At 45.6% G+C, this 18,694-nt stretch overlaps 1 protein-coding gene across 4 annotated transcripts in view; it reads right to left on the bottom strand.

Moving 5' to 3' along the window:
• Positions 1 to 18,694, bottom strand: part of qkib (QKI, KH domain containing, RNA binding b) — a 91,666-nt gene that overhangs the window by 40,284 nt on the left and 32,688 nt on the right. For 3 of the 4 annotated variants that reach the window (XM_036983106.2, XM_021608459.3, XM_090237741.1), the window contains exons 2-3: positions 18,305 to 18,447; positions 4,466 to 4,582 (exon numbers count right to left, since the gene is read on the bottom strand). In XM_036983106.2, the coding sequence (XP_036839001.1) occupies positions 4,466 to 4,582; positions 18,305 to 18,447 (260 nt within the window). Of the gene's footprint in view, positions 1 to 3,648; positions 4,172 to 4,465; positions 4,583 to 18,304; positions 18,448 to 18,694 lie in introns of those variants that run through there. The other variant, XM_090237768.1, reaches the window with a different exon arrangement.

Here is an 18,694-nt window from a genome sequence, read left to right as displayed (position 1 = left end):
TTGATACAGTTGATCATGCTAAGGCAGAGATTGTCGAGTTTAGGTCTTTCAGAGCATGCAGTTGCATGGTTTGCTAACTATCTGTCTGATAGAACTCAGTGCACTCAATTTGATGGGGTTATGTCTGTTAAATTGTCTGTCTTTAATGGTGTGCCCCAAGGCTCTGTACTTGGTCCTCTCTTATTCACTATTTATATAAATGATTTAGACAAAAATGTCCAAAATGCGCAACTTCATTTTTTTGCTGATGATACTGTTATTGACTGTTGTGCCTCGTCTCTTACAAAAGCTTTCCAGAACTTGCAAATTGCTTTTTATACTGTTCAACATACCTTGTGTCAATTGAAGCGTATCCTCAATACTGACAAAACTAAACTAATGGTGTTTTCCAAAGCAAGAAATAGACCTCTGAACCTTTCACCTGTCAGGGCAAGGAGATTGAGGTTGTAACCTCATTGTCACGCCCTGACCTTAGAGAGCCTTTTTATGCCTCTATTTGGTTTGGTCAGGGTGTGATTTGGGGTGGGCATTCTATGTTTTTGTTTTCTATGAATTTGTATTTCTATGTTTTGGCCGGGTATGGTTCTCAATCAGGGACAGCTGTCTACCGTTGTCTCTGATTGGGAACCATACTTAGGCAGCCCCTTTTCCCACCTGAGATTGTGGGTAGTTAACTTTGTTTGTGGCACATAGCCCTTAAGCTTCAAGGTTGTTTTTGTATTGTTTATTGTTTTTGTCGGCGTCATCCTAATATAAAGGAATATGTACGCTCACCACGCTGCGCTTTGGTCTACTTCTTTCAACGACCGTGACACTCATATAAATATCTTGGAATTTTAATTGATGACGGCGTCTCTTTTAAATTGCATATTCAACAACTTACAAAAAAATTGAAACTGAAATTGGGATTTTATTTTAGGAATAAGGCCTGTTTTTCTTTTGAAGCCAGGAGGCTAGTATCAGCTACATTTATGCCTTTACTAGACTATGGGGATATTTTATTGATGAATGCTTCCGCTCAGTGTTTGAGATCAATTGACACCCTTTACCATGGCACTTTGAGATTTATTTTAAACTGCAAAACCCTTACTGCACCACTGCACTTTGTATACCAGGGTTGGCTGGCCTTCTCTAGTCACTCGTAGGCTCAGGCACTGGTATACTTTTATTTACAAAGCCATTTTGGGTTTACTACCTTTTTATTTGGCCATTTTTATTGTTCAGAAATGTGGTGGGTACTCTCTTCGTTTGCTGGACTTTATCCTGCTAACTCTTCCAAATGTCCGAACTGAATTTGGTAAAAGGGCTTTTATGTACTCTGCGCCATCGTCTTGGAACGCCTTACAAAATACTTTTCAACTGGAAGAACTTGTCCCGATTGGTATTTTTAAATCACTGATGAATGATTTTGATACTGATTCCCTGACCCGTCAATGTTTATGATTTTGTTATACTCTTGTGAATTCTATGGTTTTTACTAGATTACTTGTAGTTTTTCATGTTGTTTGTCTGTCATTTTTGTAATGACTTGGCCAGGACACTCTTGAAAAAGAGATTTTAAATCTCAATGAGCACTTCCTGGTTAAATAAAAAAAAATGTTTAAAGAGTCAGATGCGCTGTGCTTATGGGCAGCTCTGTTTCCCTGTCTGTTTTCTGTGGTAAGACTGGACAGAGTGCAATCACCTCAGCTGCGTATCCCGTGTTAATGGGCAAGTGAGCATTGTCGAAATCAACACCCAACCCTCAAGTAAGTCATAAACTCACGTACAAAACTCTGTTTTGGACGAGACAGACATTATAGAACAAATGTGTCTTGACTAATGCCGATGCCATATAGGCTGTTTTCTATCAGAGAAGTTGTTTACCGCTCGCTAAACCCACAGGTCATTCAAACCGCTAAGCAGTGAGCTTCCGGTAAGCTTGATGCCTGCACGGTTAGTTACTGGGTTAGTTACTGTAGTGTCGCTTGAAGACACATGGCAATACTAATGCAACAAACAACAACACTGATATGTATACAAACCAGTGAATGCTGGTGGGAGGAGCTATGGGAGGAGGGGCTCAGTGTAATGGCTGGAGTGGAATTAATGGAACGGGGTCAAACATGTGGCTTCCATACGCTCGATGTGTTTGATACCATTCCATTTATTCCGTTCCCACCATTACAATGTGCCCGTCCTCCTATAGCTCCACCCACCAGCCTCCTCTGACGCAAACTATGCACAGCGTTGCTTTAACAGAGCAACTTGCAAAGTAATTCCCAGACTCATATGAACTCAGAAAGAGGGAGAGAGAGGCAGGGAGAGAGAGAGCGTGACTGAGAGTAAATGAGAGAGAGAGAGAGAGATGCGCACACACGGGCGCTGTGTCTCAAAGAAGGGGAGCTGTAAGCTACGCGTGAGTAGAGTAGGCTGTGTGGTCCTGGGACTAGAGTACAGTAGATCTGTGTGAGGCCAGTCGGACCGTCATAGTAACTGTAATAGCCAGCAGACCTCGAGCAGAGCAGGGACACTGGAAGACAAGAGTCCGGCTGACAGCTATTGTCAGGACAATGAGGATGTCAACCAGAGGGAGGCAGAAACTGTCAGCACTCCATCCTCTCACCTCACAACACCTAGCTAGTTTCCTCACCATGCTGCTTCACGGACAGTGTCTGAGCGAATGTTAATGTGCGTGTATAGTGGAAAAGTGTATTTTGGCCCGTTTGTGTGTTTTTGTGTGTGTGCGGGGGGACAACAGCCACAGAGGAGTCAGAGGCAGGCTAATGTGTGTTACACTGCTGTGGCGGACACACTGAGAGACAGTGAGGCGCTATCTCGTCCAATCCCAGCCCAGCGCTGCTGAGACCCCGGCCAACTCTAAGGCTATAGACAGTGACACCATTTAACTCAAACATACCCCCACCCCTTTCAGGGCTAACCTCTCCAACGATAGCTAGATGTCTACTCCTCAGAATTAAAACGTCTGTATTTGCAGGTTTTGTCCGTCGTAACTGAGGAAGCCCCTGGTGGATCCATTTGTGTGGTGTGGTTTTGAGTAGCCATGGTATAATAGGAGTCCTAACACACTTCCTGTGGTTATCATCAGGCCCTGTTTGAGTGTGAGTTAGTGTGGGAGAGCGGCTTCTCACTGGTTATCTATTGGCTGGCTGCTGTGGTGGTGCTGTGTTTCCACTACCTCCTGCATTCCACAAGACCCCATCTGTGTCGGCAGGCATTTGTTTCACTTAAGGAGTGTATATGCGGCATGAGACATTACGCAGAGGACAAGGACACCGGCCTCTGTGCTGCTCGGAAACCTAATAAATTGCGTGCAGGTGGCATGGAACCCAATCACCGCTGCAACAACAATGCCCACAGAGGAGAGAGGGAGGGAAAGGGAGGGAGAGAGAGGGAAAGGGAGGGAGAGAGAGAGAGCGCGCAACAGAGAAAGGATAGAGGGGGCCATTGACTGTGTTTTACGACGTGAGAAAGACCAGTAGTTTGACTTACCCTGTAATACATTTCATCACCAACAACATAGTGGTTAGACTAGAGAGAGAGCCTCTCTCCAGCTCTGTTATGGTGAGATAGCTGGAGCAGCTGGGTTTCTGCAGGATGCTGAGCTGAAGCAGATGTGGAGGAGTGCAGGAGACCACAACAGGGATATCAGAGACACTTGTTTTATTTTTTTCTGCCAGTGCCCCCCACTGGGACTCTGTGGAACAGCTCAGATCACCATCTCCACTAACACCACTTGTCCAAATAGAGGGACGGACCCTGCTTATACATTGGAAACACAAACAGACCTTTCTCTGAAAAGAGCGAGATGGGAAATAAATAACTGTCCGTGTGTGTGTGTATGCGCACACGTGTGTGCATTTGTCCATGTGTCGGTGCGCAAGTGTGTGTGTGTGTGTGTGTGGATGACCCCCTCCAAGTGCTCCTCTCACATCCTACAGGGGCCAGGGTTAGGAGATCACGCCGCCCCAGCATGGTCACGTTTCAGGGACCGGATCAGGCTGGACTGAGGGCCCCTCTAGCCCCAATGCTGCTGGGCCCAACAGATCTGAGGTCAAGGACAATGTTTGAACACCTGCCCAGCCCCTCTCAGAGCCACGGTGCAGCTTGGGGGAAGGATTGTTGTTTCCCAATAGGAGGAAATATCTGAGTCTTCAGATGGCCTTGCACACTAGTGGAAACACCAATAGAGGATGCAGTGCTGTTTACACAAACTGTATGTACACTATCAGTGTTACACAACTATTAGAGCCAATGGCATCTGAGAGAAGACTAATAGATTAAAGTGGTCAATTGCTGACATGATCAATAATGAGAGGAAACCAAATAAGATGTTATCTTGTAAATTGCAATCGTTGTCTTTAGGGGGGAGCTTATAGTACCTGAGAGTGTGTGTGTGTGTGTGTTAGTGTGTGTGTGTGTGTGTGTGGGTGTGTGTGGGTGAGTGTGTTTGTGCTCGCCTCACCTTCTTCTTGTCCCTCATGGAGCCCTTCCCGCGCACCATGATTTTACATCCTGTCTCTGCCTCCAGCTGCTTGGCTGTCAGCCCCCGTGGTCCCAGGATCCGGCCCACAAAGTTAAACTGCCAGAGAAACACAAACGCACACACGCATTAGAACCAGCGCTTAAAACCAGAGCAGTTCTTCAATGCAGACAACAGGTCATTTTATCATTGATAAGTATGTATGAGGACATAGTAGACATTTGAAAGATATCTGTAATGGAAATGTTAATGGGTTTTCTCCAGTCTTGACATGTTGAGAAGAGAGAGGAATCAGATACAAAGATATGAAAACACAGAGAGAAAGAACGAGAAAACAAGGTGAGGAGGTCTCTCAAGGGAGCACCTTGTTTGACCCCTCCATTTCGCTGTAATCTCACGGCCTTATCACCTGCCCGGTGCTCTGACACAACGGCGCTCGGCGGCGACATCCGGGAGTGCCTTGCGACCAGCACCCGGGCTGGGTGCTGCTGACAAGATAAGGCTTAGCGATCGTTCCCCCATTGATCAGCAGCCTAGGCTCCTCTCTGCTCTTCTCTTCACTGGCCCTCACGCTGCCTGTCAGTCAGGAATCAGGAGGGCTGACTATCGATGAGCTGGGACTGACACACAGACAGGTCCTGAGCCTTGATGGACACGAGAGACAGACTAACTGACTGACTAACTGCCTGACTGACTGAAAGGCTGCCTCACTAACTGACAGAAAGACAGATAGATGGAGTGACTGACTGCGTCACAAAAAAAGTTGATGGCAACTATACCCACTGAATACAAAGCAAAACAGAACAACAATGAAAGATTTTACAGATTGGCATTCGCCATTATCTCCACTGATCACTTCATGTAATACAATCACATTGATAGTGTTTTGAATCAGAGTCGACTCGACACTACAGGACATAGGTTATGAAGACCTGTGGGAAACGTATAGACTGCTATGGTTACTTCCTCCTCTGTGGCTATTAAAGCACTGTGCATCAACAATAATGGAACCTCAAGTATGGAGAATCCAGTCAAATGAGGTTCAGGAAGACAGATGTTCTTTCTGTCGGATCCGCAGCCACCGTGTCAAAAGTGACGTACTGTGCGATGAGCAACGATGAATGTTCATCTTGTGCTTTGCCCGTAATGTGAATCCCTTCTTTTCATTTGTCTCTCTCACTCCCCCTTTCTCCTCTCCTCTCTCCCTCCCTCTCTATGGGAACTATATTCATTGGTCTGTAATTCAGGGACAACTTGAAGACCTGTCTATTTGTTATGTTACAATATCAACCAGAAAGAAAACAATGTTAAGTACAAAATGTGATATGTAAAAGCCTAAAAACATTGTAGAATCTCCAGTTTCATCGTCCATAGCTCTAAATGTGGAGCTCTAATACCTATTTTGTACTCTAATACCTATTTTTTTACTTAACAATTGCAATGTTGGTTAGGGCCTGTAAGTAAGCACTTCCCTGTAAGGTCTACCTACACCTGTTGCATTCGGCGCACATGACAAATAAACTTTGATTTGATTTGTGAGAGATGGACATGGTAAACAGAGCCCATGCTGTCTTGCCTTGTATTTCTGCCCTTGCTGAAAGCCCAGTTGTTTGCACCTGGCATGGTTGAAAAGGGCACATTCTGCTGCTTTGCCATGAACTATGCCTTCATACACAACACACACAACACACACCGCTCCCAACGAGAAAGACACCAACAAAGGCCATATCTCAGCATAGGGATACAGAGTACTCCATAGAACCAGCCTTCTGCATAATTATCAATGCCTTACCATTTAAAATCATTCTGTTGACTTCACTTTGCAATCTCACTTTGATTGGGCATCACAGCGGTATACAGGCTTTCACATTGGCGCTTGAGAGCTCAGTCAGTCTGTGGTGTCACTCTAGTCTAGCGATGGGCAACTGGCGGCCCATGGCCCCGCCCCCTTTAGTAGGGAGCGCGGACCAATCTAAAACCATTTTTATTTTTTTGTTACTTACTGTTGAGTGTTAAAATAACAATACACAACGTGGAATTTCGAATTTGGTTGTGCACCAGCCGTCACTCAATTGGCCGATGTGAACAAAAATGTTTTAGATTAGTAAGTTAGTTTACCAGCCAGCTATCTAAACTTGTAGTAAGCATGGTCCAATTACCGACTGGTATGGGGCCCACTGATCATCAGCTATCATTTCAAATTCAGCAAACATTTGCCTACACCCTACAGTATGTGTAGAACTGCATGAAATAAGTTATACAGTTGCAAAATCTTCTCTCCGCCCCTTGGAACAATCTGTAGATTTGCAGCGAACTTGCTTTAAAACGGCAATATTTTCTCTACACCTCATGGCAAAATGTGTAGAATTGCAGGAAATTGCAAGTACATTTTTTTCTCTTCTCTGTTTTGCTCACAAGGTGGGGGTATGGATGTGGGTACGCAGACCCACGAGCCACTGCAGTCCCTCATGATGAGTTCTGTTTTTTTGTGGCCCTCGCCCCCCATCAAAGTTGCCAATCCCTGCTCTAGCCAATCACGCTTTCTTGTCTCCTGGAGAAAATATGTTCCAAGGTGCCCTTTGGGTCTGGAAAATCAGAGAAACCACAGGACTTTCTAATTTTCATAAGTACAGCTCAGCTCACATTCACAAAGAACAAAATCACATAGCTAGGCTACATTACTTATCTCCATTCTCAGGTAGGGCTGTTGCGGTCATGAAATTTGGCCAGCCGGTGATTGTCAAGCAAATAACTTCCGGTCTCACAGTAATTGACCGTAATCAACATAAACACATAGCAACTCCTGGCTTCCACTCATAGCCTACAAGCCACTGATGCAGACCTACTATCCCCCATTGTACAAAAGTAGACGTATTGTATACGCAATGCGTATGCATGCCAGTTAGGCTCTACACCCCTTGTAAAGCGGATTCATCTGCTTCATTTTAAGAAGTTATTTGGCCACTTTAGTTGTGATGCAAACTATACCAAAACATATAGGCCAATGGGCTAGGCTGCATGAGGTGTGTGACTAGGATTATAAAAAAGACACAAAAAAGCATGCTCTGTTTCTTGCCTTATGCTGGACATCACTCACAAGTGATAATATCAATCACAAGTGATAGGCTACTATTGTCACCCATCACACTATTCTTGATTTAATCTTGTCTTTACATATACTAAATAATATAGGTGTGAAATTAGTTTTGATCTAGAATGAATCATTATCATGCACCTGTCTCGAAACAGGGGCAGTGGGAAAATGTTATCTATCAACTTGAATGGACAACGCTTTTCCCGTGGTTCATTTTCATGCCAGCCAGGTAAGAAATACTGCTGTTGAAAAGAGAAGCAATGTGCTTATTATTAGGAACGTTGAGAAATAAATATAGTAGGCCTAGCCTATAGAAAGCTGGTGGGATCCTCTTCTTTTTAATAGAGGCCATCACTCTGTTCTCACGCAATTGCATAGCCTATAGAAATGTTGTGCAACATGAGCTCAAGGGCTCTCATGAAATGTTTGATTTGATTTTTGATTACATTTGCATTGATGTCAGAGTGATTAGAGGGATTATGAGCTGTCCTCCCCTCAGCAGCCTCCTGTGATACAAAGCCACCAGCCATCGAACGACCATCACTTTCAGCCTACAATTCAGGAGACAAGGTCAAGGCAGCTGCCAAGACATTTAGGATATGGCTCTGTCTATTACACCCTGTCATGATGATGACGATGATGATGATAAGCATCCTCTTGTAGACCATGACCATGTACTGTAAATGTAATTTTCCTACCTACCACATTTCAACAAAATACCTGAGCCATCTATTCAGATACCTGAACCCTTTTAGTATTCCAAAGCATGAGAAGACAAAAGGCATTATCATAGTCAAACATCCCCTCCTCCGTAAATTGGGTCATAAAAAGGCATCTGTGAATTCTGTGAGCGGCGTCGCCAGGGCTCTTTTACACACGCTGCCTTATTCATGTGACACAACTCCGAGGCAACAAAGCGCAAGTGACAGCGCGGAAGTGAAAGGGGACTCAAAGCAACACTTCTTAGCGCCTCTCCGGTCTTTCGCCGGTCTTTCGGCGGTCTTCCTCTGTCACCTGCATTTTGATATCCCTCCTTCAGGAGCATCCTTCTCTCCTCGATATCCGGGAGCGCCTTGCAACCAGCCCTGAGGCGCCACTGACAAGATAAGGCTCAGCGATCGTTACCCCATCGATCAGCAGCCTAGTCTCCTCTCTGTTCTTCTCTCTTCTCTGGCCCTCACACTGCCTGTCAGTCAGGATTCATGAGGGCTGCCTATCGATGAGCTGGGACTGATACTGACACACAGACAGGTCCTGAGCTTTGATGGACAAGAGAGACATACTAACTGATTGACAGACTGGCAGACTGACAGTCTGGAAAACTGGCTGACTAACTGACTGGCAAACTGACTGACTGACTGTCAGACTAAGTGATTGACATACAGACTAACGGATTGACATACAGACTAACTGACTGAATTACTGACTGAATGACTGAATAACTGAGTTACTGAATGACTGACTGCTGGCAGTCACTATCAAAGTGTATAAAGTTTATAGCAACAATACCCACTGAATACAAGCAAAACAGAACAACAACAATTCAAGGTTTTACAGATTGGCATTCGCCATTATCGCCACTGATCACTTCAGAGTCATATCAAGGCAGCTGCCTTGATATGTACAAGCCTAAAAACATTGTAGAATCTCCAGTTTCTTCGTCCATAGCTCTAAATGTGGAGCTCTAATACCTATTTTTTTTACTCTAATACCTATTTTGTACTCTAATACCTATTTTGTACTCTAATACCTATTTTGTACTCTAATACCTATTTTTTTACTTAACAATTGCACTGTTGGTTAGGGCCTGTAAGTAAGCACTTCCCTGTAAGGTAAACTTTGATTTGATTTGTGAGAGATGGACATGGTAAACAGAGCCCATGCTGTCTTGCCTTGTATTTCTGCCCTTGCTGAAAGCCCAGTTGTTTGCACCTGGCATGGTTGAAAAGGGCACATTCTGCTGCTTTGCCATGAACTATGCCTTCATACACAACACACACAACACACACCGCTCCCAACGAGAAAGACACCAACAAAGGCCATATCTCAGCATAGGGATGCAGAGTACTCCATAGAACCAGCCTTCTGCATAATTATCAATGCCTTACCATTTAAAATCATTCTGTTGACTTCACTTTGCAATCTCACTTTGATTGGGCATCACAGAGGTATACAGGTTTTCACATTGGCGCTTAAGAGCTCAATCAGTGGTGTCACTCTAGTCAATCACACTTTCTTTGCTCCAGGAGAAAATATGCTCCAAGGTGCCCTTTGGGTCTGGACAATCAGAGAAACCACAGGACTTCCTAATTTTCATAAGTACAGCTCAGCTCCCATTCACAGGGAACACAAATCACATAGCTAGGCTGCAGGGAGTGCGAAGGGGGGTGCTGTGGGATTATTTAAGATGAAGAGGCAGGATTTCAGATGTTTTCGGAAGATTGGGAGTGACTCTGCTGTCCTAGCTTCAGGGTGATACTGGTTCCACCCCTGAGGTGCCAGGACAGAGAAGAGCTTCGACTGGGCTGAGAGGGAGGGCCAAGAGACTAAAGGTGGCAGAACAGAGTGCTCTTGGGGTGTAGGGTTTGAGCATATCCTGAAGGTAGGGAGGGGCAGTTCCTCTTGCTGTTCCGTAGGTAAACACCATGGTCTTGTAGTGGATGCGAGCTTAGACTGGAAGCCAGTGGAGTGTGAGGAGGAGCGGGGTGACATGAGAGAACTTGGGAAGGTTGATCACCAGACGTGCTGCAGCGTTCTGGATAAGTTGCAGTGGTTTGATGGCACAAGCAGGGAGCCACAGTCAAACATTCCCTCCTCCGTAAATTGGGTCATAAAAGAGCATCTGTGAATTCTGTGAGCGGCGTCGCCAGGGCTCTTTTACACACGCTGCCTTATTCATGTGACACAACTCCGAGGCAACAAAGCGCAAGTGACAGCGCGGAAGTGAAAGACTCAAAGCCATACTTCTCAGGGCCCCTTCGGTCTCCCTCCAGTCTCCCTCCAGACTTCCTCCAGTCTCCCTCCAGTCGTCCTCCAGACTCCCTCCAGACTCCCTCCAGACTCCCTCCAGTCTTCCTCCAGTCTCCCTCCAGTCTCCCTCCAGTCTTCCTCCAGTCTCCCTCCAGTCTCCCTCCAGACTCCCTCCAGACTCCCTCCAGACTCCCTCCAGTCTTCCTCCAGTCTCCCTCCAGTCTCCCTCCAGTCTCCCTCCAGTCTTCCTCCAGTCTTCCTCCAGTCTCCCTCCAGTCTCCCTCCAGTCTCCCTCCAGTCTCCCTCCAGTCTCCCTCCAGTCTTCCTCTGTCAACTGTATTTTGATATTCCTCCTTCAGGAGCATTCATCTCTCTCTCCTACTCTACTCTGCTTTGTGTTCCCTCTCTACTCTCCCATCACACCAAGTTCAGTACTTTGATGCATTGATGGCAGTGATGAATGCCTCCGAGTAGGGGTATCGGGCATATTGAGGATGTGTGTGTACTGAGAGGACAGGTGTGTGTTAGGGCTGCATGATATGGGCCAGAAAAATCTAATTGTGATTTTCTTTTTTATCAAATATTGCGATTGCGATTTCACTTGCGATATAGATCAAAACCCTTGGATGAACTGTTGGATTCATAGAGGTAGAATGTTTTCCATTAAGAACCAAAGTGTAAAGCAGCATCGTTCCTGTTCGGAAACAATCTGTTGACTGCATTTGACCTAACAGAACAGCGTGCAAACTTCTAGTGAATCTAACAGCGGGGAGGAGGAACTGTGCTGCTTGATTGGCAGGGGGCGGGGCTTGGTGTGTGTGGGAAGCAGCTGCAACCAAAGAGAGGGAGAGAGACGACAGAGTAAACTATAAAAATGGACTTTACACACGGCTGAGTGGCATTTCAAAATAAAGCGAAAACTCTTGCCACATGGACATTGCACATGTTAATATCGCCCTATTTGGTGTGTGTGTGTGTCCTTGCGCGTGCGTGTGTTTCGAGAGGAGGACAAAAAGGACAGAATTATAATCCCATTTCCCATCTTGTCAGGCTAAATCTGTGCGAGTGACTGTCAATGTGAGAGAGGGAATTTGTGTGGAGGTTATCAGCGGTGGCAGGTGAGTGTGCTTCAGACCGGAATATTGTCTTTGTGGAGGGTGCCCCCTACCACCTGACCCTCCCTCACATCCCTCTTCCAGTGTTTAACCTTATCCGTCAGGCCATTGAGTGATCCACACGGCAGCTGCAGCTCACACAGGATCACGATGGGCATTCTCCAACACAGGCCCACAGCAGGTGCGCTGGGGTCAAACACAAATGTACGCGTGTCCACTGTCCATGTATTTATAAAGCAAGTGAGTCTCCCACAATCTCGGCCCAACAGCACGATTTCCACCATGAGATGTGGATGGGTGGATACTGAAACGGGTGGATGGAATGGTTCAAATCATTGGAGTGAAAATGGTGGATCCAAATCCCATCCATAGTATTGATCAGAGAGGGAGAGCAGTCTAACTGCAGCAACCAGCCGGAGACACCAACAGGACAGAGACAGATTGACTTAGTGGACCCTGCAATCCCGACTCAACCCACCACACCCCCACTCCCCGCTGCTCCCCCGAAACTGAGAGAGAGAGAGAGAGAGAGAGAGAGAGAGCAGGAAAGCAAGAAAATCCATTGAAGTTAATGGAATGTCTAATACCTGCTTTTAAAGGACTCGCCCTATTTACCCAATCTGGAGAGTGAAGATGAAGTGTGTTTTCCATCAGCTACAATAAAACGGGGGAGCTGAACATAATTAGGGCCATTTAAGACTGGGAGCACGATGGTCCAACCGCCAGACACTCACACTGATCTTATTATCTTATGAAGATAAACGAGCTGGCCGCTGTAATAGGCAAATTAATTATTGCATGGCTTCTAAATCGCACTCTGCTCCAATTCCCTTTTGCAGGACGTCTTTTGTTTGCATTATTATGGAGGACAAGAGGCTGAGCGTGGACGAAGATAGGCCAGATAGCTCCTTCAGGAGAGGGTGTGTGCGTGCGTGTGTGCACTGTACGCGTGCGCGTTCTTCTTGTGAGTGATTATTGACCTATTCATAATTGACCTAATGATAAATACCAATGGACATTCACATATCTTTTAAAGTACGTATGAACGTGAAACCCGGGAGAGGAGGGCCTTGAAAATAGTATGAGACATTCCTTTTGGCTCGTAGTAACAGTAATCAGAAAATGGCATCTATCTTCTTCCTATTTGGAATCATATATAATCCCACTTTTCATTTCCGGCGTGAATGATTTCCCTTCCCATCGGTTTAGTAGACTGACATTGGTGTTGCGTCATCTGTTTGATCTGTGTGTGGTGAATGACAGAATGAGGTGAGCCTTATCCCGGCCTCAGCCTCTCCTGGGTGATGATGCTGTGTGTTGTCAGAGCGGTCCTAATGTCCTAATGAACCCTAATTAACCTTCATTAGCCAAGCAGTGATCCACAACGCCTGTGTTGCTGTGTTGCTGGCACCTTCCTCTCTCCCCTGCGTCTAGCGCTGTTTATAATCATCGCATTAATGAGGGGGCTAATTTATATGCCATAGCTCACCTAATCACAGACACAGACAGCCCTGTCTCCTCTCCTTCTATACACCCCTTCACTCAATCTTCTCTGCACCTAAAGTGGACCTCCAGCAGCAGGGATGGGAGGGAGGGCTGCCCTCCTAAAACCAAAGTCACTCCCCCCTGCCCTCACCTCTCTCTCAAACACACACACACACACACAAACACTTATGCAAGGACGTGCACCAAACACACACGTGTCCCTACTCTCCTTCCTTCCTTCCTTCCTTCCCCCCCCCCCCCCCCCCCCCTCCCTCCCTCCCTCTTTGACGTTTGTGAAGGATGGCCAAGGCCAAATGAGAAGACCGAGGGAGAATCAATCCAGCCGCACATGCTTCTAATTAATTAATAATCAGTTGCAGTCTCTCTCGCTCATCTCCACTGTGGACAAGCATGACCCAGAAAAGGACACGCAGCAGCCAAATGATGGATGACGACAGCTCATTCACATTGCCTGTCCCCCTCCCTCCACCCTCTTCCCTCCAACTCATACTGTTATATTCACCACAACCCCCAGAAATAGACTAGAATACCATCCATGAACCACTATCTAGCCACACTATTCCCTTTCTTTTTCCCACACACACACACACACACACACACACACACACACACACACACGAGGTCGACCGATTAATCGGAATGGCCGATTAATTAGGGCCGATTTCAAGTTTTCACAACAATGAAATGTTTCTTTTATTTTTATATACCTTTATTTAACTAGGCAAGTCAGTTAAGAACACATTCTTAATTTCAATGACGGCCTAGGAACGGTGGGTTAACTGCCTTGTTCAGGAGCAGAACGACAGATTTTCACCTTGACAGCTCGGGGGATTCAATCTTGCAACCTTACAGTTAACTCGTCCAACGCAATAACGACCTGCCTCTCTCTCGTTGCACTCCACAAGGAGCCTGCCTGTTACGCGAATGCAGTAAGGCAAGGTAAGTTGCTAGCTAGCATTAAACTTATCTTATAAAAAAACAATAAATCATAATCACTAGTTAACTACACATGGTTGATGATATTACCTAGCGTGTCCTGCGTTTCATATAATCTGACTGAGCCTACAAGTATCTAAGTATCTGACTGAGCGGTGGTAGGCAGAAGCAGGCGCGTAAACATTCATTCAAACAGCACTTTCGTGCGTTTTGCCAGCAGCTCTTCATTGTGCGTCAAGCATTGCTCTGTTTATGACTTCAAGCCTATCAACTCCCGAGATGAGGCTGGTGTAACCGAAGTGAAATGGCTAGCTAGTTAGCGCGAGCTAATTGTTGTTGTGTTGCTGGTTCGAGCCCAGGGAGGAGCGAGGAGAGGGACGGAAGCTATACTGTTACACTGTCAATACTAAAGTGCCTATAAGAACATCCAATAGTCAAAGATTAATGAAATACAAATGGTATAGAGGGAAATAGTCCTATAATTCCTATAATAACTACAACCTAAAACTTCTTACCTGGGAATATTGAAGACTCATGTTAAAAGGAACCACCAGTTTTCATATGTTCTCATGTTCTGAGCAAGGAACTGAAACGTTAGCTCTCTTACATGGCACATATTGCACTTTTACTTTCTTCTCCAACACTTTGTTTTTGCATTATTTAAACCAAATTGAACATGTTTCATTATTTACTTGAGGATAAATTGATTTAATTTATGTATTATATTAAGTTAAAATAAGTGTTCATTCAGTATTGTTGTAAATGTCTTTATTATAAATAAAAACGTCCGATTAATCGGTATCGGCTTTTTGGTCCTCCAATAATCGGTATCGGCTTTGAAAAATCATAATCGGTCGACCTCTAACACACACACACACACACACACACACACACACACACACACACACACACACACACACACACACACACACACACACACACACACACACACACACACACACACACACAGAAATACCCGAATGAATGACAATACAACAATACAAACTGAGAGGCAATGCCCTTCTGGATTTCTGTATCTCACTGCCTAATAACATTGTTCTGCAAATTGGACCGGGTGTGGGCTGCCAACCCAGTGGCAGCAGTGCTGCGAGGAGTTTGAAGGGGCAAATTCATTTCCGTGCCGCTGCTCTCCTGTCCCAGACACAAAGTTGTTTTCTCTCTTTATCAAACAGACCAGGCCAAGACTCCCCTGCCCCGATTCCCCCACCTCATCTCACTCACACATTCATCATCACCTCACATGTACGCGCGTGCATACACACACACGCCCGCATACACACACACTTCTTTGCAACCCACTGCCCTCTCACTTCTCATACCAACATCTCTCCCACTCGCTCCTTCCATCGCGACACTTCCCCTTACTGTATCTCCCTGCTTTACCCCCCACCTTCACTCCCTGTACTCCATGAAGCCACCCAGCACCTCTCTCAACACCTTGTCACTTCTCCCTTCACACCATGCCACCCCCTACCCGCCCCACCATCACCAATCTACCCCTTTTGTCCTTCTCAATACCCCCATCTCATCCTCTCCAGGGTAGCACCCTATGCCTGCCTTTAATCATTACCCACACACACACACACACACACACACACAAACAATCGCTCCCTCCTCCCACCTGCCATGCCACCCGGTTCTATAATTTAAGTGCTTCGGAAGCAGCTCCATGAAGAGCCATGAACACACCTGCTTTCAGAGCTGACAGTTTGAAGTTAATGCTTTCCTACATTGGGGTCCTATGCAATTAGCCATTTCTTACTGTCTCCAGGTGAGAGGTGCTACCGAGGATCATTTAGCCATTTGATTTGGAATTTTAAGGTAAAATAAAATAAAATACCAAAATAAATATAGACATTTCTGTGAGATGACTGATTCATAGTCTGACAAACACCGCTCTAGGTCTGCCAACTTTCACCGCAGATGTGTAAGGGTGACATCGGCATATGTGGTGGATTACAGATATCTCTAGCTTAAACTGGCAGATTTTGATGGGGATGTTCTGATTATGCGTGGACATCGACTCTAAGGGGTTAACTACTCCAACCTGTGGAAAACACGTCACTATCAGCCATGATAATTGTATGCAAAACCACACACACACACACTTACTTTTTGGGGACCAACAATATATTCCCATTCAAAATCACATTTTCCCAGACTCCTAGCCCTAAATCTAACCCCTAATCCTAACTCTAATTCTTGTTTTTTTGTTTGTAATTTTACCCCCTTTTTCTCCCCAATTTGGTGATACCCAATTACGATCTTGTCTCATCGCTGCAACTCCACAACGGGCTAAGGAGATGTGAAGGTCGAGTCATGCGTCCTCTGAAACATGACCCGCCAAATCGCGCTTCTTAACACCCGCCCGCTTAACCCGGAAGCCAGATGCACCAATGTGTCGGAGGAAACACTGTTCAACTGACGACCGTGGTCAGCCTGCAGGCACCCGGCCCACCACAAGGAATCGCTAGAGTGCGATGAGCCAACTAAAGCCCCCCCGGCCACACCCTCCCCTAACTGTAGTTACGCAGCAACACTGCGATGCGCCACTCGAGAGGCCCTAACCCATAAGACTAAAATAGCTTTTTTACAAGTGAGGACTGGCAAAATGTCCTCACTTCTCTGAGTTGGTTTAATATTCTTATGAGGGCTTTTGGTCCTGACAAGTGTAGTAAAAATTACACACACACACACACACACACACACACAGGGCTCCAGCACTCTCAGGTGGGGGCTACTTGAAGTCCTGGCATTTCATCTCCCAGTGTTCCTAATGAACCCATCCTCAGTAATAATGATCCCCTCTGTCCTTCAGAGCAGCAAGGACAGCCAGCATCGACACTCAGTCACTCTTCTGCTGCTGCTGGCCTTTCCTGGAGATTAGTAGAGCAGACAAACACACAAGGACGGATATGGAAACTAAAAGACCCATAAACGTAGCTCACACTATCACAGCCAACACAGGCAGACAGACTGCAGAGACAGTACCCCTCAATTCCTAAAGGAATGTCACCAAAGCTAAATCAATTCATACATCAACTACATTTACCACAATATCCATATTCACAATTTGTTACAAATTCATAACATGCAACATGAAAATGGCTCTTCTGGGGGAAGGAATCCAATATTTCCAGATACACTGGTCAATAGGAAACTCAACTGACTCAACCGCCCTGGGGAAATATGGTGGCATAAACAACCTTTTTTATAGCCTTAAAACTTCAGCAGAAATACAGCGGACTAATCTGGACTGGATCGGTGTGTTTAAACCTCCAAGGATTCACCTCCACTAATGCTGCCCACGCAAGAATATGCCACTCAGAGAAACAAGTTCATTGGGATCAATCAGCTCGGAGCTCGACTCGCTCCTCCTGGGCCAGGAGGGTTAGGCGAGCAGGATCCGAGGGCGATTGCTTAAAAGATTTGTTAACTGCTAGGTGGGTTCAGGTGCGAGCTAGAATCAACATACGGTTGAGGGGAGTCCAATGTGAGGACTTCTACAGAGTATTTCAGGTGCATACTGCATCTTCTGCCTAGTACCCACTATCTAATGTATTTCTGTGTTTTTTTTAATGATATAATATGTTTACATGACTAATAATACTGAGGTAAAGAAACAGCACAGCTGTTCAGAAATGATATAGTAGATATGCTACCGGACCGTAAATTACAGAATTTTCTGTTTTCAGAATCTTTCAACAATGTAGTGGTGATTGTACAGTACTGGTATGATTCAGATTAAGGGAATTCGTTGAGGGACATGATTCAAGACCATGTCAATAAATATAGGGAAGGTGAGACTATTCTGCACATAGGACAATCAGTCCAATAACAGTAGCTATCCCTCAGGTTTACATGCCCAGACAGGATCCCCCTCCGCCCACCTCCTATCCTAATCAATAACTGTGACAAGGGCCCATCTTCTAATGCAGAGGAAACTAGATTACCTGGATTTGTAAAAACCTGGTAATCCAATAAACCTTATACTGAATAGAGCTGCGCCCAGTTTACCAGAAATGATATTATTCAGATGAATCTAGGAAAGTGCCTTGACGCAAACATCCATTTTTCATTGGAAACTTGGTGGTGGTCCTTCAGGTGCGTGTGTGTGTGTGTGGGGAGATGACGTGTGTGAGCGCGTGCGTGCGTGATCGCCCGACAGGTTGTACTCACATCGGGGTACTCTTTTACAGGGACAAAGAGCTTCTCCTGGAGCTGCACGATGGGGCCCACTGCGTCAGGGAGCTCGCTGCTCCGCTTCTCTGTGCTGCCATTTAGCGTGTCGTTGTACATGTCCTTCCGCACCCGGCTGATCTCTGGAGGAGAGGAGGAGAAACAAACACGTCAGTCGGGTGATCATCAGAACAACATCGGTACTGGTCTACACAGAAACTACAATAAAGTGTGAGACAGATTGGTAAGGATACCAGTCACGCCATAACGAATAAAGACTAACACGGGTTCATAGACCCGCTCATACAACCACATATGAGCGACAGTGAGGAAATATACAGTAGACCCTATATAGTAGTTGAAGAATCAGGACAGGTGTGGTAAGGTCTT

Source organism: Oncorhynchus mykiss, chromosome 1, assembly GCF_057628025.1.
Source record: "Oncorhynchus mykiss isolate SJ-2025 chromosome 1, ASM5762802v1, whole genome shotgun sequence".
NCBI classification, from domain to species: Eukaryota; Metazoa; Chordata; class Actinopteri; order Salmoniformes; family Salmonidae; genus Oncorhynchus; species Oncorhynchus mykiss.
Note: the sequence above shows the minus strand (reverse complement) of the source record. Positions and strands in the feature narration are given on the sequence as shown.